At 47.9% G+C, this 24,519-nt stretch overlaps 1 protein-coding gene across 4 annotated transcripts in view; it reads left to right on the top strand.

The window, feature by feature from the left end:
• Positions 1-24,519, top strand: part of SLC24A3 (solute carrier family 24 member 3) — a 466,771-nt gene that overhangs the window by 402,830 nt on the left and 39,422 nt on the right. For all 4 annotated transcript variants that reach the window (XR_009703089.1, XM_061207778.1, XM_061207777.1 and 1 more), the window contains exons 7-9: positions 4,246-4,320; positions 13,859-13,884; positions 20,637-20,690. Coding sequence is in view for 3 of the 4 variants with exons in the window: in XM_061207778.1 (XP_061063761.1) it covers positions 4,246-4,320; positions 13,859-13,884; positions 20,637-20,690 (155 nt within the window). In the remaining variant the exon portion in view is untranslated. The remainder of the gene's footprint in view (positions 1-4,245; positions 4,321-13,858; positions 13,885-20,636; positions 20,691-24,519) is intronic.

Raw genomic sequence — 24,519 nt, 5'->3', positions numbered from 1 at the left:
GGGTCAGGGCCGTGAGACCCAGGCTTCTGGGTTCAGATCCAAGCCCCCACCCCACTGGTAGTTGTACGACCACGGTCAAGGCTTCACCTTGGTCAGGTCCAGATTGCTGGCCAATGAGGGTGACACTGCCCACCTTTTTGGGTTGCTGTAGGATTGAATGAAATAACCCTTCCAGTCCTCTTGTTTGCAGGAAGTGTCAGGTAAATCTTCACTACTGTGGTGAGTAGTGGTCACAGAAAGGGAAGGTAAAGGTGGACATGAGGTCATGGTCACAGCTCTCACTATAGATACTGCAGAATCAACAATGCTTTAATCCTTCTAGAGTGTGGAGAAAAATTATTCCCTAATTTGCCTCCTTATTTGTCCTCCACTTCATTGCTTCTGTAGAAAAAATTGGTTTTGCATAAATAGACTCACAGACATAGAAAACAAACTTATGGTTACCAAAGGGGAAAGTGAGGGGAGGGATGAGTTAGGAATTTGGGATTAACAGATACACACTACTATATATAAAATAAACAACAAGGACCTGCTTATAACACAGGGAACTATATTCAATACCTTGCAATAACCTGTAATGAAAAAGAATCTGAAAAAGAATATATACGTGTGTGTGTGTGTGTGTGTGTATATATATATGTATGTGTATATATATATATAACTGAATCACTTTGCTGTACACCTGAAACATTGTAAATCAACTATACTTCAATTTAAATTTTTTTTAATAAATAAATAAATTTTAAAAAAATTGGTTTTAGTAAATGTAGGCTCTGAATCTGGAGCTGAAATTTGGAGATAGTCTATACATTGAAAACTATTCTATTTATAAAGAGATAAAATAGATCACTATCCATGCAGATTTGACATCTAGGCTCAGCGTGAGGTGCATTTCTTGCAGGAGTAAATCTAAGTGGATAACTTGTATTATACTTTCTTATTTTGGTTTTTATTTTCATTAAAGTTATACGCACAGAGCTTAAAGAGGCAACCACTTCCAGAAGGCTTATTATGAAAGACAGCCACCTTCCCGTCCCACCCTTCAGAAGCAGCTACTTTCCACTAGTTTGGTTGTTCCTGACACTTGCTCAGTGTCTCCAAATAATGTGCTTCTATGGCAGTTACTTGACTTTTCAGTTTCCAGAATGCTCCATGGCTTCACAGTAGTGTGGAAGAGGAAGGTTAAGGTCTCTTTCAGCCCTGCCCACCCCGACTGCCCAGCCCTCTGTCCTCCCCAAACAATTACACCATAAATTTGCTTAGACAGTAGTTTATGCTGTGCTTATTATGACTATGTGACCACTGTTTATAGCTGAGCCAGTAACGGGTAATGATTCATCTTCCTTTCCTGCACAACTCTGTGTTTTCCCCATGGTTTAGAACTGTCTTTTTTGTTGTTGTTTGTTTGCTGAGGTATCTATGCTCTGTTCCCAGACATCTCCAGTCTCCTTTCCGTGGGTTCAAAATCATAAGATTTTCCATCAGTTTTGTCCTTCTGGCATCATTTCGTCTGAGTCTTCTGACCTGCTGCAAAAGTTTCATCTTGGAATCTCCTTTTACCATCATTTTGGAATCTTCCTTCACCACCATTCTGGAAATCTTCTTCACTTATTACGATAGATTTTTATTGTTTGGTTGAATGGTTTATTGTAACATAATTCTCTGTAACAATTGTTTTACTCCCTGATTTTAGTGGAGCACATCCTCCAGTAGCTTTCTGGGAAAAGATACGTAGGAATTAACATTTTTTCCAAGATAATTAAACTTTTATTTTTAGTCTTCTGTCACTCTTAATGAACAATTTGGTTGAGTGTAGAATTCCAGGTTGAAATCATTTTCCTTTCTAATCTTGAAGGCGTTCCTCCGTTGTCTTCTAGCTTCCAGTGCTTTGGTTGAGAAATAAAATGTCATTCTGGATTTTGATCCTTTGTATATATTCCTGTTTTTCTCTCTTTGGTAGTTTCTAGGACCATTTTTTGGTCCTGGTATCTTGAGAATTCACAGTGACATGCATTGGTGTGCATCATTTTGTCCTTTGTGCTGGAAAATGCACATCCTTAACTTCTGGGAATTTTTAATTATTTATTTGATTATTTCCTCTCCTCCTTTTTCTGGAACTTCTCTTCTTTAAATGCCAGGTCTCCTGTTTCTGATAAGGTGAGGGATGTGCAGTCACTGGTCTGCTTGAAGAGAGGGAGGAGGTTTGGGATTGAATTAAACAGTCTCACAGTCATCCCGTTTTCAGGCCACCTTTACCGTCACTTCTAGAGCTTGGCCCACTGCCAGCTGAATGACCAATTGTTCTTCTGCTTTCAGCCTCCAACATTTCGTTGCTCTGATCAGCTCTTCTAGTCTCCTTTCCTCCCAGGTTTATGTCTTGTTAAAAACAAAAAACGAAAAACAGTCCTTTTGCTGTTACCCTGTTATAGTGCAACAAGAAAGAGCAAAGGTACTGTGGTATGTGTTCAATCTGCCATCTTTAATGAAAAGCCCAAGTGATTTTTTAAGAAAATTCAGAATTGATATTTGCCACATGTTTTAAGCCCATTAGCCTAACTATAATAAATTTTAAAATATTCACCACGTTTTATGACCTGATGGAAAATGAACAGTCTAGTCCAATTTGTTCTGTTCCGTAGACGGTAAGTGATGGTCACAGGTTCTAAGAGTATACGGTCCAAGGAGAGATGATAAAAGGGTAAAGTTTGTTCTAAAGTGATTCTCGTGGCACAAGTTCTTTTCTTGACAACCCTGTCATCTGTAACTTAGATCTGCAAATACACATCCAAATAAGGCAAAATGAGCAACAGAAAATACCTCAGTGTCCCTACAGCAGTGGAAGAATGCATTAATGAAAAGAAGCTGGCCTCATTATTCATTTATGGTTCTATTTAAGTCATATCTTTCATGTTATTTGAATCCAGAAAGGCCTCTCTGGTTTGACTTTGCCTGATCTTTTCTTCATAGCCGCACACAGCAGTAGGGGAGGGAAGAGGCGCCAAAGGTGGCCTTGTCCCTGGAATCCCTTTTCCTGTTGTCTTTGGTGCACCGTGTGCCTGTCATCGTCCCAGCTGAGAGGTGGCATTTGCTGTGTCCTTTTCCGCTTATGAGGCCAAGGGCAAAGGCAGCTAGAAGTGTCCTGTGGCCCTGGGGTGGCTGACACTTTTCTAGGGAGGTGGGAGGGCCTGTGAGTGACAGCCCAGGAAGCAACTCCGACAGGGCACTGGGACTCTCCCAGGCTCCTTTGGGAGAGTTTGCAAAAATGGACCTACTCTGCAGAGCAGAGGAAAAATACCAGCTTTCGCTCCAAAAGAGACTTTGAAGGACTTGCAGAGGAGAAATGACTCTTCCTCCAGAGCCCCTCCCCCCTCTCTCCTCCCCCCTCTCTCCTCCCCCACCCCTCCCCGCAGCCCCTCCTCCCACAATGCCCAGCGGGGCCCCACCCTTCCTTCTGCACCAGGGGCCTCCTTCTCCTGCAGGAAGTCTGCACTCAGGATGCCAAGCCTGCTTATCCTCCAGCAAGGTGTCCACTGGTCTCAGCAGAGTCACCACATCTTTAAAGGGACATCTCCCCACTGCTAAGATAATGTTTTCTCCAGATCAATACGCAAATCAATCTTTTAAAAATTCTGATTAAGCCAGGGGTCAAGTGCCCACAAGGCCAGGCATATAATAGAGATGAGAGAAGAGGGCGCGGGGAGTGGGGGGGAGACTGCAAATCAGCTGTCCGCGCCTCTTCTGAAGGGTGGCAGCTGCCCAGCCCTGGGTAGAGTGTTGACAAGGACACAGGGTCAGGTAGCTCCTCCCGTCCGCGTGGCGTTAGGGATGCTGAGGCTGGCGGGCTCCTGGGAGACATGGGACTTTGGCTCGGCTGTGCAGACCCTTCCTCAGATTGTCCGTCTACCCAGCTTTCCCTCTCCTCTGGGGGTCAGACCCCAGTCACGGCTGGGCGGCCCTCCTGGTTCCCCGGCCTACTCCTGGTCTTCTCTCCTGGGCATCTCCCCCTAATGAAGTCCTTGCAGGTTCAACCCCATCTTGGCATCCGATTTTCAGGAGACCCAGACTATTATGCCTAAAGACTTCAGTAAATTCCTATCAACTGGCAGACGGCCTAGGTCTCCAGGACAGAGACAGAAATGCTAGGTTGTGTGTCTGGGTCATCACTGGCCACAGCGCCAGGAGCCAGGCTGTCTCCCTCGCACAGTCGACATCGTGTTTCTCACCTCCTTTCCCCTTTTCCTCCAGGTTGTGGCTCTGTCCTCCTGGTGCCTGCTGAGGGACTCCATTTACTACACGCTGTCCGTGGTCGCGCTCATCGTGGTAAGTGTGTCATGGGCACCTCGCCTGGATCCCTGGCCTCTTATCTCCCAATCCTCCTTCTCAGCTCGGGGTGACGCGTGGCTCCTCCAAGTGGAGCAGGTGCGTGGAGGTGGCTCCTTTGATCACTCAGAACCCCAGCCTGATGGTCCGGTGCTCAGAACGGGAGCTGGCCCTGGTCCCCCAGCTCCATGAGCATCCCCTGCTGTTTTCCTACGATTCCCCCGAAGCTTTGCACTCACTTTCCTCATGGGCTCCTCTGTAACTCCCTTCAGCATCCCTGGGTGTGGACCTTCCTTCTCCCCCTCCCTCTGTGCACTCTCCCAGGACACGCCCTGCCCGTCCCACAGTACCCGTTGCCATTACCGCCTTCACGCGGACACGCCCACACTGTGTCCCTAGCAGTGAGTAAGCAACTCTCTACTAGACACCTTCATGCCCCAGACCCAATGTGTCTCTACACTTAGGATGATTTCCCCAAGACTGGACCCTCCTCCTTTATTTCAGCCCCCGTTCCTACCCTAGCTACCCAGCCTGGGAATGATATTAAACCGACCTTCCCCCCAACTCCCAACATACGCATTTGGCTTCATTGTCCTGTAGATTTTCACTCTGTAAAAGTCTCCCTGGTGTGTCCCCCGTAGCCCGTTTTCCTTGAGGCTTTTTGCATCTCTGGCCTGAACTGATGAAGCTCATTGCAGATTAATGTAACGAGTAGCATCACAGCTGCCCACCCCCTCCCCCTCTACTCCCCCCTCTCTGGTCAGTCCTCAGAGCTGTCCAAACAGTGTCTCGACAAAGAACACCTGCAAATGCCAGTCCTGTGTTTATATGATCAGTGGTTCCATGTCCTGTGGGGACAAACCCAAATCCCTTAGCTTGGCAAGACGAGCTGTCCAGGAGAAGGGCAGCAAATCAGAACAACACATGGGAATCCGGCAACCTGGCTCCTAATTCGGGTCCCCTTCTCACTAGCTCTAATGACCTTGGAGAAATCGGTGTCTCCAGGTCTTAGTTTTCTTATGCACAGAACGGAAGTAGATCTTCTGAAGGATTTACTTACCTGTTTACAAAGCACTTACCTGTATATTATTTAATTATAAATAATTAATTTAATTATAAATTAGATTTAAGGGCTTCGCTGGTGGCGCAGTGGTTAAGAATCCGCCTGCCAGTGCAGGGGACACGGGTTTGAGCCCTGGTCCGGGAAGATCCCACATGCCGTGGAGCAACTGAGCCCAAGAGCCACAACTACTGAAGCCCGCGAGCCACAACTACTGAAGTCCATGCGCCTAGAGCCCGTGCTCCGCAACAAGAGAAGCCACTGCAATGAGAAGCCCGCGCACCGCAAAGAAGGGCAGCCCCTGCTCCCCGCAACTAGAGAGAAAGCCCGCAAGCAGCAACAAAGACCCGACACAGGCAAAAATAAATAAATAAATAAATTTATACCAAAGGAAAAAAAAACAAGACCCCCTGGGAGCACGGACTCAGCAACGTCCACGCCCGTTGGCAGATTTGCCGGCATCGGCTTCACTCTGTTTTCACATAGACACCTCCTGGACCGTGTGTGAAATAACCTGTCTTCTGTCACATTTATCTGGACGTGTTCAAGATAGAACAAATGTAATTGTCGCTAATGACGTGTGAGGAAACAAAGCGGTTTCGCATCCTCAGGCTGTGGGCGACACTCACCCGAGCGGGGTCTTTGGGCAAAGCAATCACCTGCTGAGGATGAATCAGAGCTGACTCAGCTGCTCGCAGGATGCCAGCAGCTCTATGTTCCCTCCGATGGCAACAGAGTCAAAAGCAAGTGATTCTTTGCTGTGACCTAGAGATTGGACTGTGTATTTACCGACCTGACGTCAAGGCTAGATTTTTATGATCTTGAGAAAAATTACCTTTCTCCACTGTTAGGAAGTAATGGAAAAGAGAACGTCTGGGTCCTCAGGGTTTGGTCTTGGTTCTTTCTACTTTAAGTGGTGTTCCGCCAAATTCAGCAGCACAGAAAACGCTCAGCATGCCTCCTGGAAACATGCAAACCAGAGGTTTTAATTCAGTAGGTCCTGGGGTTGGACCCAGGAAGCTTCACTTCAACCAGGATCTTCCCCCGTGATTCTGATGCCAGTGGCACCCACTGCGCTTGGAGAAACTCAACCTCCAGTACGGTTGGACACCATTTCCTCAGATGTTCATCTGCTGCAGGCAAGGATCGTCTTGAAACGGGAAGCATCGTGGCAGCTTGGTTGTCTGGATTTCTGAGGGCCGTTCGTTCTTGGGGTCATTTTCACATGAGACTTAAAACCAGCCTGGGGGCTTCCATGATGGCGCGGTGGTTAAGAATCCGCCTGCCAATGCAGGGGACACGGGTTTGAGCCCTGGTCTGGGAAGATCCCACATGCCGCGGAGCAACTAAGCCCGTGCGCCACAACTACCGAGCCTGCGCTCTAGAGCCCGCGAGCCACAACTGCTGAAGCCCGCATGCCTAGAGTCCGTGCTCCGCAACAAGAGAAGCCACCGCAATGAGAAGCCCGTGCACCGCAATGAAGAGAAGCCCCCGCTCGCCGCAACTAGAGAAAGCCTGCATGCAGCAACGAAGACCCAACGCAGCCAAAAATAAATAAATTTAATAAATAAATTAAAAAAAAAAAAAAAAAAACAGCCTGAGGAGCAAAACAGCCTAATACCCGAAGAGCAGAACTTAGCAAAGGAGGTTCCTCCGTGTCCACAGATCTCTTCAGTGCGCCAGCCCCAGGCTGCTGTTCCACACGCCATATCTTTTTGTCAAAGTTTCCTAGTCTCCTCTTTCTGTGTTTTCCCTAATGTCATGCTAACAGCATCACTTTGGGTTTTCCTTGTATAACACAAAGCTTCTCCATCGGACTCTGCAATGGGCACTGAAAAGTCCTGTATTTAGAACCCTCCTCCTACCCACAAATAATTACCAATAATTATCTGAATAATTTATTTTAACTATTAGGTTTTTTTTTTACCCTCTCCCCCTTTTTATGGCTCTGAAATGTTCAGAAGGCAGTCCCCTGAGGTGCTGCAATGAAGAGCTCATTCACCTGGAAGGCAAGTCCCGACTAAATGGGACCAGAGGCCACTTCTAAATACATCTGCCCACAGGGAGGAGCCCTGAGCAGGAAAGACCACGTCTCCAGGGAGGCTTAGGGCCCCTGGTCCAGGGAGTGCTGATGGGGTTGTTACTACCTGGATTCTGAAACAGCTGACATGGAAGCTGATGCAGAGGGCCAGACCAAAAAGCAGAAACACAGCACGGGTGTTCTGAAACCAACAGAGCTTCACACGGTTAACTTAGAGACGAGGGACTCAGTTCACGTCGATATCTGGGATTTACCTGACCTTTGCTCTCTGCTATTTTCTAGTTCGTTTGTTGTTGCTGTTTTTTTAAGAGAGAGCAAAAAAGTAAATAGATAAATAAAGAGAGAGCGGAAGAAATTAAGAACATGCTCTCATCTAAAGCAGTTCTAATTGCAAAAGCATACAGCTCCTGTCTCTCAGCGCCCTTCCCCCGCCCCGTCAGGCATCCCCCTGTAGCCCAGGTGACATTCTCTACAGTGAAGCATCAGGCCCTGGAGAAGCTTGACGTGGCCCAGGAAGCTCACCCCATGACTTGGGTCTCTCTCTGCAAGAGAAGTGTCGCTGTTCAGGTTCTGAGAGCATCCTGGGTCCTTCGGAGCATGTCCTGCATGCATCTACACGATGGGTAGTCTGCAGACCCTCATGGACGTCTTGCTGCTCTCTCTCTCACACCAAGGACCCACCCCCATCTGACTATGGCAGCTCCGGCCTCCCCATCTTCTTTCTCCAAATTCCAGCAGACCCGACAGACAGTCTCTTTTATTGAAATGTTACTGTAATTTACATAATCATGTAATTTACATAAATGCAAATGATTCATTACATCGTCAATCTAACAGCTGCCCTAAAAGGAATACTTTATTTTTACCCTTCATCTCTGCTTCAAGATGGGGGATTATGAGCACCAAGAGAAGGGAAACTTCCAGGGGGTGTGGAGAAGCCTCTGAGACAGGTTCCAGATAACAGACAGGCTCACAAATGCAGCTTGGGGGAGGAGGGGCTGCCGACCTGGAGAAGGGCCAGGTGGGCCATTGGCAGTTGGGGGGCCCCTCAGGGCAACCTGAGCACCGGCACAGCAGCAAGTTTCATCCGAGGTGACACTGCCCTCTCACTCAGTGCAGCCCCCCACTCTGATAAAGAGAGACAACTCAGCTCACCCATCTGCCAGAGACAGCCTAGGCAGCACTGTCCAATATGATAGCCACCAAGCACATGAGCCTTTGAGCTCTTTTTTTTAAATTTTTATTTTATATTGGAGTAGAGTTGATTTACAATGTTGTGTTAGTTTCAGGTGTACAGCAAAGTGATTCAGTTATACATATACATGTATCTATTCTTTTTCAAATTCTTTTCCCATTTAGCCATTGTACTCTTGAAATGCAACCACTGCAACCAAAGAACTGAACCTTATTTCATTAATTTCAATGTATGAGGCCACATGTGGCTAGTGCCTATCATCTTGGATAGCACAGTTGTAGAGAGCAAATCCTTCCATAGAAAGTATACCTACATTCTCACGGGCACTTTTAACAGGCATAGACTCCATACTTCCTACGGGACTGAGTACAGTGTTGGGTCTGTCGATGGAGATTTCCTAGTTCAGTACTCACCACTGTGCAAGCAGCTGTGACAGGAGTCCCATTTTACAGATGGCAACCCAAGGCTCCAGAAATCCAGGGATTTGCTCAAGGTGAGCGAGCTGCAACCCCTCAGGCCAACCAGAGCAGGAGGATAAGATGTACAGCTGCATCAGCCCAGCAAAGAATTCAGGTTTTCCCTCCAACAAAACCTGCCTCGTACAGTCTGGCTTTACCCCACCTACCACGAAGTCCACCTTCACAGGGGCGCCCGAAGGAAGCACTTACTTTACATTTGGAGACTGAACATCTGCCTCCCTCTCCTGGAAGTCTTTCATTAAGACGACTCATCTTAAATCTCCTTATCTCGCCCTTTCTGTAAGAGGAAAGTGCCTGACATGTACACTGCTGACTGTCCTCTGGTGCCCGCTGGCCTCCACGACCCGTCCCCCTCGGGCCCTTCCTCCCTCTCCAGTTTGGAGACCCTGAGGCCCTTCTGCTCACGATTACATCTCAGGGCCCCAGCAAAGCGGGAATGACTCTGGCAGCCAGAAGATTCTCACAGAGAAGGATGTGAGAGAACATTCAAGTTCCTCAAACAAACCAGGGGGTCCCCTGTTCCCTAATCCCTGCCACAGTGAGGAGGCAGGGCTGCTGTAAGTGGTGCCGGGGTCAGGGAGGGAGCCGGGGCATCTGAGCATTTGCTCCTGGAGCCGGGAATCGGGTTGGCTGGATGGGATTCCAGGAGACTTTTTCCCTGCTCTTTCCCGAGGACAGCAACTTGGACATTTTAGTTCCTCGCCTGTGTTTTTGCGCTGCTGAGCGAACGTAGCCTTTTGCTTTAACAACCATCATCTCCTGTATCCTAAATTGGTCCTCTCATCACTGTTTCTTCTGCTGTGGCCTGCCCTGCAGGTTGATATGGGATGTCCAGCTCTGTTCAAGCCCTGCCTTTAGTTCCTACCCTCCTGCATCCCCAGCACCATCAGGTCGGCCAGCTGGAGATGCTCACGTCAGAATTACTATTTACCCTTCAATTGGAAACCATATCTGTGCCTCACAGCTGTTTTCCAATGTATTACACCTGATTCCTCCCCTCAGAGGGAATCGCCATGGGCTCCGCTAAGCCACCCGCACCCCTGTCCCTGAAGCCGGAGGAAGGCAGGACTCCGAGTAGGCACATCTCCTGAGGGCATCTACGCCGTGGGGGGGAGCAGTTTCCCTTCCCAGCAACGCGGGGAAGATGTTCAAGGTTTCAGTCTCTTGAAAGAGAATGATGGTGTTGATTTTCTCCTTTTACCTTCACTGCTTAAAATTCTGATGGTGCCAGAGATTACTGTACAAGCTACGAGATCCCAGCTCCAGCACAGCAGCCGCCCAGCGCCATGGTTACCGCTTACAACCAGCCAGCCCAGGGCCGCTGTGCGCTGCGGGGCCAGCCTGGCCTCTCCTCTCCTGCCCACTCGCCTGCGACTACCGGCTGTCTGTTCCTTGCTGTTCCGTCTTGAGTTCCCTGGGTTGCTCGGTCATCCAGGGATTCACCTGCCTGATGGAAGCCTGTCTCTCTCGGAAGAATTCTAGAGCAGACACCAGCACTGAAAAGCTGGTTTCCATGGTACCCAAACGTTTCGCGGAGGCCTGGAGGAAAAGAGGGTTTTTTTCAGATTCACTCCTGTGAGTTCCCATTTAGCTCGTCTGCGGAACACGTGGAAAGCTTAGCGTGAAGCCGGGGGTTGCTCTGGATGAACCAGATATGGCTCAGAGAGCAGGTCCCTGACCAGCCATGCAGCAAATCTGGGGCCCAGAGATCAGCGCACCCACGCGGGCCCTGGCAGGGGGTGGGGCAATAGCGGCCTCGCCCCAAACACAACCAGCAGAGCACAGAGAGCTGCGTTCCCAAGGCTCCTCTGCAAAATCCCACCTGGGAAAAGGGTGGGGCAGCTCCGACCGCTGCGCTCAGGTCTGGGGACTGCGTGTGGGTGTAAATGAGGGACCCACCCGGCCCCATCTCAGAGCACCGGGCAGGAGCTGCCTCCAGAACGTCACCCCGCCCCGTGATGGCAGTGGGCTGGCCTCAGGCTGCTGCAGGAGGCTGTCTGTCCGGGGGACCCTTGCCCACCTCTCAGGAGATTTCATGGAGCCACCGAGGGGACTTGGTCCAACTTGATCTCAACATTTCTGCCGGGGCCGGGCCGCTGGGATGCGGGGGCCGGGACGTGAGCGCCACCTAGTGGGGACCGGCTGGAACTGGGGGCGCAGTTTCTTGTTTCAGGTGGGGCAAGGCGTGTGATTTCAGGTTCTCTTCTACCCTAGTCACCCCGCCAGCAGGGGTGGGGAAGTTGTTTTGTCTTCTTTTACTCACCGAGTGAGCATGAAAATACAGAGGGATGTGCAACACTTGTCTTAGGAGAATTAAATGAAATAAAATCTGTAAGGAATAAGAAATCCGCTCTAACCATCAGCAACACCAAGTGAGAGTCACCATCTTTGTCGTCGTACGTTCTCAGACAGGCCGGTTCCATGCTCTGTCGGCATGGTCCGGAGATGTGCTCTCCCAGGGGAACAGTCTGTGAACAGTGCAGATTTCCTTCTGGGTGGGTGACAGTCAGCCGGCCGGCCCCCTCCAGGCACCGCCAGACTCTGCAGGCAGGTCTCTTTCCTCACCACACACAAGCCTCTTTCCATTCAGGTTTTCTCAAAGGCCTGATTTATAGTCCCTTTTATCAATGTTACTGGTCTTTTTTGGAGGCTCTCGTGTTTCCACCCAATCCTCTTGAAGCAGCGGGGTCAAACCCAGACCGTGTTCACTCGTGGGCCACAGGGTAGCTGAGGCCTCAGGGCTCCAGGTGGTCAGGGACCAGCATCGCTGCCTCTGTCATTTGGAAGTTTCTGGTTCCCTCCCCCCACCACGTTTGCATCCAGGCATGCCTCACTATTTCTCTGATATTGTGTTCCCTGTAAATTCTGCTCTCACTTTGGAATCCTTTGTACAATTAAGCCCATTCTGATTTTTTTTCACCTGTCAGTTAGCTGGCACAAAATACGGCTTCCTTAGAGCTGCTTTCATAGTACGGAGTGTTGGCTGCCCTCCCCAGAGAGGAACATTAAATTGGTGATCTAATCAACTCTTTACTAGTATCTTGTGCTCTCTTAAGTGGCTCTGAATTGATTGTTCCAGCCTGCTGCCCAAGACTGATATTGAATTAACTTCAATTAATAGAAAACATTTTCCAACTTAAATCACTGCTTCTGTTCCATGATTTCTTGGATTTTTTGAAAGCTAGCAATTATATAACAGCGGCTGTGAACGCCTTCCTGGGAATGAGTTCCATACCATCCAGCCTGGATTGTGGGGTGGTTTCCTTTACTTCTTTATTTGTCTTCCCATTCTGGTTTGACATTTTCATCCAAATGCCAACCTGTTGGATCCAATAATGACAGATGACAAAACGGCAAAAACTGATGAAGCCAATATCTTTTTCAGCGTCTTGTTGGGAAGAGTGAGTTACAAAGAAAAGGGTGGCCCCTTTCTCCTCATCCTTCTCTACGCTCCTTTGGGGTGATCGGAGGGAGGTCCTCTTGTGTGCCTTTTGAGTTGCACCTGCTGGTCTTTGAGGTTTTCTCTGTGTCTCTCACAACTGGTGGTAGTTGTCATCGCCGGGGACTGAAGCGATGTCCCGTTGTTAGCCAAGTTTACCACCTGGGTGCAGTAATCACCCTCTACACCCAGATGCTTCTGCCTGAGAGTCTCCAGAGGGCCCCTGAATGAAAGTTGCTCAGAGATGCTCGCGCTCAAATCAGTCATGTCCTGTGAGTGTGGGAAGAAACAGCTTCCTACTTGAATGAAATAGAAGGGCATTCATTTGGTTTCAACACCATACCATCTGGGCAAATAAGGGTGTCATGGAAAGAACACGAAGTTAAGAGCCAGGGCTGGGTTCTAGGACCAACTCTGCAGCTAATTGGGCAACCCCAGGGAAATTACTCATGTTCTCTGAAGCTCCGTTTCCTGTATAAATCAAAGGGCCAGGATTATACCACTTTTTCCCCCCAAATGAGAAGTGATCTTAGATGCTATGTGGAGTAGGACTTAAATAAACTCAGTCCTGTCGTGTGTTTTCTTCGGCTCCTAACTGATCAGGGAGGGTCTCTGTTTGGCCCTTTGCACTGCTTCTGACCCTCACTAATCTCCCTTCACACAAGTGCAGGCCTGTGGCCCAGGACATGGGCAGCCGACAGTGTCCAGCCAGGATTTTCACTGTTGTCACTGCGTTTATTTTTTCTCTCTCTACACATGGTGCCCAAGTGGTGCCGATTCTCCACTTCTGGTTGTGATGCAGAATTTTCTTTGAAAATAAACTCTTTTAAGGAAACGAAAGAATAGGTTGACTGAAAGAAAAATAATCGAGTCCATAGAAGCTCATGTGCTTTCATAAAAGCTCAAAGGTGCTGTACGATGCGCAGAGATGTACAGACAGCTTCCAGGGGACCCGTAAGTGACTAATGTTTGCAAGCACCCACCAAGCTCTGCATCCCCTTCCAGATCTGAAATTCTACAAATAACAAGGTTGGGCATGCTTCCCTCTCACTCCGTCCTCTGACAGAACTTGCAGGAAGGCTGGGATGGCCTGATGCCCACCCCAGTCTGCCAACAAGACCTCCTTCCACTAACACTGACCAGAGACTAAACCAGCACAGAGGGGAGTTTGCCCACAGATGCTTCACACCCCAAACCGGCCCCAGCCGCGATTCCCACCAGCCAGCCACAAGGGCGGATAACATGCAGTTATAAAGCATGTGTGTGCATGTGTATGTGTGTGTCTGTCTGTCTAATCTTCTCTCCTTTTTATTTTTTTTCACAGTTCATTTATGATGAACAAGTTTCCTGGTAAGTACCTCTTTTCCCCTTCCAATTTCTCCTTGCTATGTGGCAGAGACAGTATAGTAAAGACCAAAGTCAGGGTCTAGGAAAGAAAGGGAAATGTCGGGGCAGCTTGGAACAACTGGCGTTTCTCAGGAACCCTCTGTCCATCTCAACAAAGAAATTAAATCAGCTTTCATGGAGCAGAGACCATTTCCCTTGGGCTGGCCTGGTGGGCTTCCTTTGGGGACCCTGTTATCTTGCTGTCTTTATCATCCAAATTAGACAGTGTAAGGCAACTGTGCCTTTCCGCAATCAGTCATGGGCAAGGCCATGGTTAAGATTTGATGAACATTTTCCAGTTGTCCAGACCGCGTCGGCATATTCCGAATGCCATGTATTCCATATATCCCAGGAACCAGAGGTGAAGGCATGTCAGTGACCTTTAACCCATTAAAGTTCTGCCTAACATTCAAGAAGATCTTAGAGCTCTGAAAAATCAGTGATTTTTTTTGATAGATTAAAAAAATTGCCCAAATTAAGTATACGGGAACATTTGCATTTGGGTCAATGTCCAAATCGCCTTTTTTGAGATGGGTTCTGAGCATTTCAACTGTGTTCGAAATGGAAATAGAAATTGGGTGTGTCATGCATTCTTGTTACATTTTTCAAATATTTGATCTGCGGAAGTAGAGTGATGTGAAAATACACCTACTTCTTCTGAAAGAACATCTCAGAAACAGGTAGTTGTGAGGCTGTAGGTAGACAACTTTCGTAGTATTATTTAGAGCTAAGAATGAGCTAGAAAAAGAAGCACAAACAACAGGGTCCTACTGTAGAGCACAGGGAACTATATTCGATATCCTTAAGTAAACCATAATGGAAAAGAATATGCAAATAATAATAATAATAAATTATACCTTTAATTAAAAAAAGAATTACAGAGCCCAGCAGTCTTCGTTTTCAGCAAAATGAGTGCTAGCCCTTTGCTGGAGCGACATTTCTGTGTCCTAGGATGTCTCTGTGATTTTCAGAATTTGGGGTGGTGGGGAGCATATCACATGGACCATAAACGTTACACACTATCCAGGGTATTAAGATACTTTTGTCAGCTCTCTCTCCTCTGTCCAAGAGGGCAAGGGGGAGACAGCTGGGAGAACTTGCTCTAAGACACATAGTCCCTATACTGACCCATAAAAATAAGAAGGAAGTCTTCTTTGAATAACAGTGATCAACAGGCTGAAAGGGATCAAGACGCCTGGGAGCACCGCAGGTCAGAGGTCAGAGGCCAGAGGTCAGGAAGAACCTCCTCGTGGGATCCACCTGGACCTGGTCGCCACGTGGAGTGGTGACATTTTCCCCTCATGTCCTTGGGGATTAAGGGCAGCACAAGAAAACTTGCAGAAGCGTTCCCATTCAAACTCATGGCATGGTTAGCACAACCGACACTCTGCCTCAGCAAACAGTAGGTGCCTAAATGTTGCTCAGTGTTGCTGCTCTTTGCTAACAATGCTGCCATAAGGAAAAGCAAGTTATGATCACAGTTGATCTCAGAAATTTTTCTGCTGCTTTTGTGCAGAAAACCTGAAAAAAGGTGACCCGCGGGTGGTTTACCGTCTGTCAGTCTTAGAAGGAGCCCTCTCTCCACATCTCCTTGGCTTTGCTCATGAAAACCACGGCAGGAGGAAATGAAAGCAGGTTCATGACAAGTCTGTGTCAGTCCTTACCCTCAAGGTGTCCTTTAGGATATTTCAGATGGGAAGGAGCAAGAACACGAGAGTCTGTTTCCTCTCCTTTCCAAAGGCTGACCCTCCTACGATGTCAGAGGAGAGAACCTGGTTTCCTAGGCTACTCCCCGAGCCTGTGCTGAAGGCCGGATTCTGAGGTCATCAGCCCCTCAGCCTGGGCACCCAGGCTCCCACAGGAGGGAGGAGGTGGGAGGGCCACGGATACAAGAGTCACAAATTCCCAAGCGGGTTTTGGTCCAGCCTAGGGTGGGTTGGAATCATAACTCATGCACAGGCGAAACTGCAGGAAGAACTAGGGGAAGCTTTCACGGCACCGAATATTCTCAGACGGCCGACCTGTTACGTAATCATGGTTATTACGTGGATGGGATGACGGAGACCGTTTTTCACGAGTGAGGCTGAGAAATTAAAATCTGCACCACTGACCCATCACTGCTTTGGGACTTCCAGGGATTTCAGCTCCTCATTTGACTGCAAAATATACTGAACTTCAAGATATTTTTTATCTGTCCACATCCCTTACTTTTTTATCTGTCCACATCCCTTACTTTCTTACCCAGCTACCCATGAGTATTTATTCTGCTGAAAGAGTGAGTCTAGGAGCTGATTCCTCTGATTTCTGTCCTAAGAGACAGACTCTTCAATCTGTGCAATTAAAGCACAGTAGTATTTCAATAATTCCCTAAACAGTGAATTCCTTTCCTTGTTGTAGGACATTCCAGCATGTTCTAGCAATGTCAAGGCAGGTAACCAATTCACCCCAAATCCTTGAAAGGAAACTAATGTCAGTTGTGCTTATTTTGAAACTAAAGTACTCTTTAGGAGGAAAGGAGCCTTGTCAAATACAAGTACACAAGGGGAAGGTATCCCCACCATGCATGGTTTAGATTCCTTTACCATTCCTCAAACAGCATTCCACAGCAAGTCACATTCAGCCAAGAAGTGGCCATCAGAAGGCTTTTAGTAGCAGGTAGTAGAAAAACCAGCCACAGTGGATTACAGAAATAGTGGTTTATTTTTCTTACATATCAAGTACCCCAGATATAGGTAGTACAATGGCTCTGCATTTCTCTTGACCTTTCCCTAATGACCCCAAGATGGCTGCTGTGGTTCCAGCCATCAAGTTTGGATTGAAGGCAAGAAGGAAGAAGAAGGGGCTATGTCGTTTCATTGAACACCTTTCCACCTTATATCTCTTTGGTCACAACTGGGTCTGCTTTGACCAATAAGTGTCCAGGGGGGAATAGAATTACAGCTTTAGACCAATCATTTATCCCACCCTCCTTGAGATCAAGGGTCCCCATTTACTGCCTCAACATAGTGGGGTTCCATTAGCAGGAAGAGGCAGGGGAATATCCGTCGGGTGCTTTTCCATCAGATACCTGCCCCAAAAGACATCTGACATAGATAGCATCAGAGATCCACCTAGTAGGGTATGTGTTCACCCTGCCCAGCAAGACCCCCACTGTTACCAGAAGGAATTCAGAATGTGTCTTCAGTGAGTCTGAAGGCCTGATAAGAAAACGAAAGGATGCAGGGTGCTGTTTTTGTTTCTTCTTTGAGCAAGTCGTGACTCTGGGGGAGAAAGGAGAGCCTGGGACGCAACCTGGACAGTGTCCATCTGCATGGTGTTGGAGACCGGCTTTCGTGGTTCTGGACCCTGGTTAGGAAGTGGAGACGTGCCCTCTGGGCGAGGGGTGGGGGTGGGGGGTAACAGGGCGTAGCCCTCCAACACGGAAAAGAACAATCTCTGGCAGGAGAATCCAGGGCCAGTTGTAGGTGGTTCAGAATGGAAGTTTGTGGGAAGGGAAGAGCGCACCCAGATCACACCAGCCCAGGTCCTTGGCGGACAGCGGCGGGCTGTGGCCAGGAGGGGCAGATGGGAAGAGCGTGTGACATCAGGGTCTGCAGTTGGAGTCACTTCAAGTCCCAAACTGTTCATTCCTGAGCACCTCCTGGCTGCCAGCCTCCGTTCCAGAACTGGACACAGAATGCAAAACCCAGTTCGGCCGTGGCCTTGGGGATGTCTGAGACTAGGCGGGGAGCAGACACGTCATCACGGTGTCATTTGGAGATACGGCCCCGGGGGCAAGAGGTTGGGGGGCGACGCCAAAGACCAGGAAGCCAAGACTTGATGCTCAAACACGGAATCAGGCCAAAAAGCAGAGGGGCCTCAGAGAGCCTCACTTGATGAGGAGGAAGCGCTGGGTGGGCCCTGAGTCTGGGTGCCAACAAGGCAAACCTGAAAGGCCAGCAGGAGCGGGAACCCCGCCGCCACAGGCATCCCTGAAATGTGACGGCAGAGACGCTTACTCAGGTATTGCAATGGAAGGGCTTGCTTTGAGTAAGAAATCTAAAAGATCCAAAGGAGTGAGAGAGTATTAATATACCTGTTCACCAAGTGCTGGACGTAATTCAGCCTCATGGGGATGTCTCTTTGACGTTGGCTTGTTTTCCAGTGACCCCTCACCAAGTCTGTAAAAATGCATCTAAGCAATCACATGACTTCCCTCCAGTTCTTGGGTATCTCTTCCTTCAGAATAAAGCTGGAATATAAATTCGCTTTTCCCAGTTATGTTTATGCCACGTGTACATTGGTTTCAATGAGATAAGGACCACGCTCAGGCCCCTTGGAGGTGTCTTGCAACTGAAGATTGACATTTCGAGAAGTCTCACCTGTGCAGATGAGCCGAGTGCTGCTCTGTGCTGGGGAGGGAGGGGTGCCTGCTTGGGGGGCACTCCGTCAGGGAGGCCGATCTAAGGAGAAACCAGATCGCTGAGGCGGGAATCAGATGTGAGGAGTGGTGCCGAGTGACTGCTGGAAACAGGCATTTAGATGTGAATAAGTAAATAAAGAAGATAATCCCAGACTGGTCAGAGGTTTAAAGAACACAAACAGAAAGTGAAGGAGGAGTAGGCAGGGAAGACTCCTTGGAGGAGGTGACGTTTAAGCTGATATTTGCAGGATGAAAGGGACCAGCGAAGGAGTGAAGGGAAAAGCATTCCTGGCAGAGGGGACGTTAAGTGCAAAGGCTTTGGGGAGAAGGAAGGAGCTTGCCGTGTGCAAATGAAAGGAGGCCAGGGTGGGACACAAGAGGATTGGGGGAAGAAGGAAAAAGAACCGGGTTTTGCAGGGAGGGGCACCTTTGATTTTTTTCTCAAGTCTCTTGGGAAGCAATTGAAGAGTCTTAAGCAGAAGAATGACAGGATCCAGAAGCATTGAGGAAGGCAGTTCAGAGGCTGAAATTAAGGTGGGGGAGGGAGGTAGCAGTGGAGCGGGCAGACACCCACAATTCCAGATATTTTGGACACAGAGTCCTGATGGGCATGGGGGAGGGTAGAGAAGGGCTCCACTTTTATTTCCAGATATGGGGCTTGACTGCGCAGTTCACTGACAAGGCAAAGCCCTGGAGAACACGAAGCTGGGGCATAGGAATTAGGAATTCTGTTCCGACCTGCATCTAGACGCCACATGGAGAGGCTGTATTGACAAGTGGATCCTGAACCTGGAGCAGGGAGAAGTGTAGGGTGGACGTGTCTGTTGGTTTTCCAGAAATAGGACAAGAGGACATCACCTAGAGAGAACGTTAGAGGTCACACTGAAGAAGTAGAGGGGACACAAAGGGAGAAGTTAGGGGACAGGAGGAAAACCAGGAGTGTGGCCCTCAGAAGTCAGGAGAAGAGAGTGTCTTATGAAGAGGGTGGGCAATCAACTTCAGATGCTGCAGAAACACTGAACAGGATGACAGAGAACCATCTCTGTGGTTGTGTAGATGGGGGTCGATGGTGCCCTTGACAGGTGTTTTAGGGGATCGATGGATGTGAAAGTTGGACAAGAGAAATTTGCCAAGTGAACGGAGTGCACGCACCCCTCTGAGAAGGTTTGCTAAGAGAGAAGCCGAGAAACGCGGCAGAAGTTGGAGGGGCTTGGACCCCCTGACTTCTTTCAATAGCCTCACCAGCACTTTCTATAATAGATGCATATCTGCAGAATCATTCTCAGCCAATGCATGGTAGCTCATTGTCCTGTGGACATACCATAACTCACGTACCCAGTCCTTCATCTGATAACCGCCTTGCTTCTTTCCAACACTTCATTTTTATAAAACAGCACTGCAACGAAAACCCTGTGTGTGCCTCCTTTTTACGTTTGATCACATATTTCCCCAGGATCAGTTTCCAGACATGGAACTTGAAAAAGCAAAGGAAAGCCATAACCTAGAATTTCTTCATAGACCATCCTCCAGAAACCTTTTCTTGAAGCCAAAATTACTCCCTCAATTAACTAATTAAATTCTACAGCTAAAGAGGAACCTAGAAATCAAGTTCCCTTGCTTTTTAACTGAAAGTTACTAAAATAAAGAAAACAGAGGAAGTATTCAAAGTATCACAAGTTCAGGGTACATTCCAGAAGGTTTCATTATTTTTCTTTCTTTCGCTTGACCATTTTCCCACTCATTCATGCTAATCCTTCCTGCTAGCACCTTCCCTGCCCAAGGTGTCTGTCTCTCTCCCCCTCTGTCCCTCCCTCCTCCTCTCCCCTCCCCCACAACTCCTCTTCCTTTCCCTCTCCGTCTCCCTCTCTCTACACATGCCTTGCTCTGATGTACCTAACAATCCCTTGGTTGCCCTTATCAGTTCCTCTAGTTTGCCCTTTGTAACTGTATCTGAATAGTTTTAGTGAATGATTAAGCTGTGGTCAGATTTATACACATACCCCTATATACAGCAACATTATAGAAGGCTTGCTGGGTTCAAAATATTCTTCGGGGTGGGCGAATAACAGAGAAGAGGGAGCATTTTCCTTTGAAGTAGGGGAGGAAGAGAAAGATCCTGAAAACCTGGATACAGCCTAGGAAATGTCTGCAGACCAGGAAATATGTGGAACTTGTTTGCACGTCTGCCTCATGCTTGCCGTGCTTGGCAGGTTGAGCTGCCGTTCACATCACACATGTGTCTGAGAGGACCTGGAGTATGGCACATCTGTCTAGGGCGGCTTCTGTTAACTGACCATTCTTGGTTTGTCCACAGGTGGGAGTCTTTAGTCCTCGTGCTGATGTATCTCATCTACATTGTCATAATGAAGTAAGTAAAATACTTTCTTAGTTTCTCTCCCAAAACTCTTTCCTACACTCAGCGTTATGTGATAATGTGGGCAGAGGAACAGGGAACAGGGCGGGTACCTGTCATCAGAGGCTCACTTGGCTCCCTGGGCAGCCTGCTAGGAATCAATGCAATCTCGACTTGTAGCAGAAGCATAGACCCTTCCATCCCAAATGTATGATAGAATCAAAGCTTCGTGGTTTCATTTGAGAAATCTCTCAAACCCTTGCCCCTCTTCAGGACCTGGCAGCCTACCTTTTGGCTGTTTTTTCGCTCACTTTCATAACAAGAAAGGTAAAGCTCAATGTGTTATGTTTCCATATAGGTGGAGGGAAGATGGGACCAGAACTAGATAAGAGATAACTAAAACCATGGATCAAATATCTACAGACTTCCATTATTCGTATTGTATTAGTCAGCTATTGCCGCTTAACAAATGACCACAAAACTTAATGGCTTAAAACCATAAATGTGTATTATCTTGTACAGTTTCTGAGAGTTAAGCATCCAGGAGCAGTTGAACTGGAGGGTGCTAGCTCAGGGGCTCTCATGGGATTATAGGTAAGAGGTTGTCCAGGGCGGCTGTCATCCATTTGGGGCTCCAAGATGGCCCACTCACGCTGCTGGTGAGTAGGTGCTGGTCGTTGGCTGGAGGCCCCAGTTCCTCACCACGTGGGCTTCTCTTCAGGGCCACTCTACTGTCCCCACACCCGGGAGTTGGCTTCCAACAGAGCAGGTGATTCAAGAGAGAGCAGGAAGGACCCAGCAACACCTCTTATGATCTGGTCTCACACGTCACACACCATCACTACTGCCGTGTTCTGTTTATTAGAAACGAGTCACTCAGTCCAGTCCTCACTCAACGGGTCTACTTTGCCTTTGGAAGAGAGGAGTGTCACAGAATGTGTGGATGTAATTTAAAACCACCACATCATGCATTCTTGTTCCCCTTGGAGTCTGGACAGCTTACCACCTGTATCAGGAGTTACGTTGCTGACGTTTCCCATACTCTAGTGCAAAATGTAAGCACCGTGGTTGGAAGCTGCCAGTTCATCTTTTTGCTGAGTGCCATGGAGATGAGGAGCTTGTCAGTGGTGCAGAGATATTCTGTGCTGCAGATTCCTGCCCCACGGGAGCTGCTCCTTTTGCTCTAAGTTCGTCCATGCTCTCCCCAGCCTATGTGACTGCAGGAGTGACCACCTTCTCTAGGACGCAGGGCAGTAGACCGCTCTCAGAAACTGCCCATTTGGACCCGTCGGGTGGCAGTCTGCAATTGACATGTCAAGTTTTCCTTGCTATTGAGGCCTGACAGAGATTAATTCTGGTGGCCGAGAGCCCGTTGGGAGAAATCAGTGTGGCCATTGATAAACGTCACAGGAACAGTGAAGGTAGGAGCTGGCTTGCCCGACAGCCAGGGTGGGCTGTAAGCCATCTGCTGCCATTCCGCTCAATATAGCACCCAGTTTCCACCTCAGGAGCTGTCCCACAGTCAGTGTGGACCCAGTCACTGGGTCGTGTGACTGGAAGAGGACATTTCTACTGATAGAATAGAACCTTACCCAAACTTACCCTGGTGTGGAGTTACCATGAGGTAGCAAACAAAGAAACCAGAGACTTTCACCGCAAATCACCTTCCATTTAAGCATCCCAATACATCAGCTCCCATGAAAACCAGAGTTGGCCCAAAAGTTTTCCACAGTTTCTAGATTCCAAGGAAAAGCCTTTAAAGACGGAAGGAGCCAACTTACTCCTCTTTCTCTCAAAGAGCAAAACTACTAGGGAATCGGTGCCACAGTCAGGAATCCTCAACAATAGACATCTTCTTTCAGCATTTTTTATTTCACCTTTTTTTTTTTTTTTTACAATTTGATGCTTTGAGACCCCAAAGAGTCAAGAGCTCTCATATTCCCTTTTGAAAAGGTGGATCCTTCAATTATTCCAGAGAATTGACTGAGTGTCTGCTATAAGCCCAACATGGATCTAGGGTTTTAAATCTGAATTTAGATGAAAGCATGTCCCATACTGAATTCACCAGGGGCTACACGGAATAAGGAGGTCTTCAAAAAGTGGTTTTCATCTAAAAAGAAGGAAGATGGAGGAATTTTGCTAGCGTGCATTCTGTGACCACAGTACCCCTCTACTGAGCCATCATAATGCCCGTGAGTCGCCGGCGGGGCACGTGGACATAAAGATAACACAGTGAACAATCTCCCTACCCCAAACCATGCCCAGTGTGAAAGCTAATGAGGTGTGTTTCTGCTGATGCTTCAGCTTTACCAACCTCCCAGCTGTTCAGACCAGCAGGATACAAATAGACCGGGGAAAGGCAGCTACTGTGCTCGTGGAATTTTCTGCATAAATTCTAGTCCTAAGTTCTAAATTGAAATCTCTGCTCTTTAGCCATCCCGCTCCATAATCAGAGGCTTTAATCACTGGGTTTTATAAAATCTGATTTATAAAATTGCATGCTTCATAATAAAATAGCTTCAGGGTGCAAGCACAAAATTTAAAACATTCAATTAAAAATATAAAACAGAGCAGCAGCCGTTAAAAACAGCATGTATTAGAATCATCAGCTGCCTCCTGGGTAGATGGCTTTAAAATGACGTTAAACATTCTGTCTGAAGGTCAAAAAGCAATTCCAGTTTGGCCCAACAGGTAGAAACCTTACGGGAGCCTGAGGCATACCCGGCCTCAGCGAGGGTTGATTTCTGTACTGCTGGGTCACTTCTCTGGGGTTTGGTCCCCAGATGAGGCAGTGTGGTCTGGTGGTTAAGATCAAGTGCTTCCTGTGCAGCCCCGGCCATGGGACCTGGGCCAGGTGATTCAGTCATTTTGAATCTCAGTTTCTGCTTCTAAAAACAGAATGAACAATGCTTCCTACCTGAAAGGGTGTTTGTAGGATGGAACATGATGGAAGAGTTAAGTAATTAACCAATATCTGCTTCCAAGAAAGCGCTTATAATAATACGATACCTAGTATTATTATCCTATTATCCAAATCCAAATAAATGTATAACACACAGTTGCTAACTTTTAAAGCAAACACCCAGGCGAGTCAGTATTTCTGTGGGGAAAGTGGATTCTGAGTCAAGATGCCAGAAACACCACGTCTCCCCTAGAGCCCCATCAGGAGGGGAGAGAAAGAAAGTGGGGAGGCCTTTCCATTAAGAGGAATGTTGACCGTGCAAAGCAGTCAGCAGACTAGCATGACACACCCCGCGTGCTTGCCAGGAGCCCTACAACCATCAACTAGCTTCCTCCACGCACACCCCCAGCCGTTTCCCTCTCCCCACGTGACCTGAAGCCCCAGACATCATGTCAGTTCACCTACCCAAATGTCAGTGCATGTCTCTTAAAGGACTCATTTTTCACCTAACCACCATGATCACAACTAAAAGAACGCTAATGCTTTGATATGAGTAAGTATCCAGTCAGTGTTCAAATTGTCAATGGTCTCAGAAATATCATTTTTATAGTTTTATTTTCATCTCATAAATGTCATAAATATTTCAAAAACCAGTGAGTTTCCTAGGATTCCTCTATGGGAGTCTTCTAATACCAACGATAAAGGGACCAGGATATTTACCTGCCAAAACATCCTAGGAACTTGACTAAGCTTCCTCCCTTCCAACACACATGGAAGAAGCACTGCACAATGTTTTGATTCTTTTTCACTCAGTCGTTCTGGAGAATCATAGCCCAGAATTTTTTCATAGAGCCAAGGGCGCAGCAGTCCTGGAATTATGGCACAACAGTGACAGACATTCCCAGGCTCCCAGCCTATGACCTCAGGAAACTAAAGGCAGAC

This window comes from Eubalaena glacialis, chromosome 13 (genome assembly GCF_028564815.1).
Source record: "Eubalaena glacialis isolate mEubGla1 chromosome 13, mEubGla1.1.hap2.+ XY, whole genome shotgun sequence".
Lineage (NCBI taxonomy): Eukaryota > Metazoa > Chordata > Mammalia > Artiodactyla > Balaenidae > Eubalaena > Eubalaena glacialis.
This window is presented reverse-complemented; position numbering and strand designations above follow the sequence as displayed.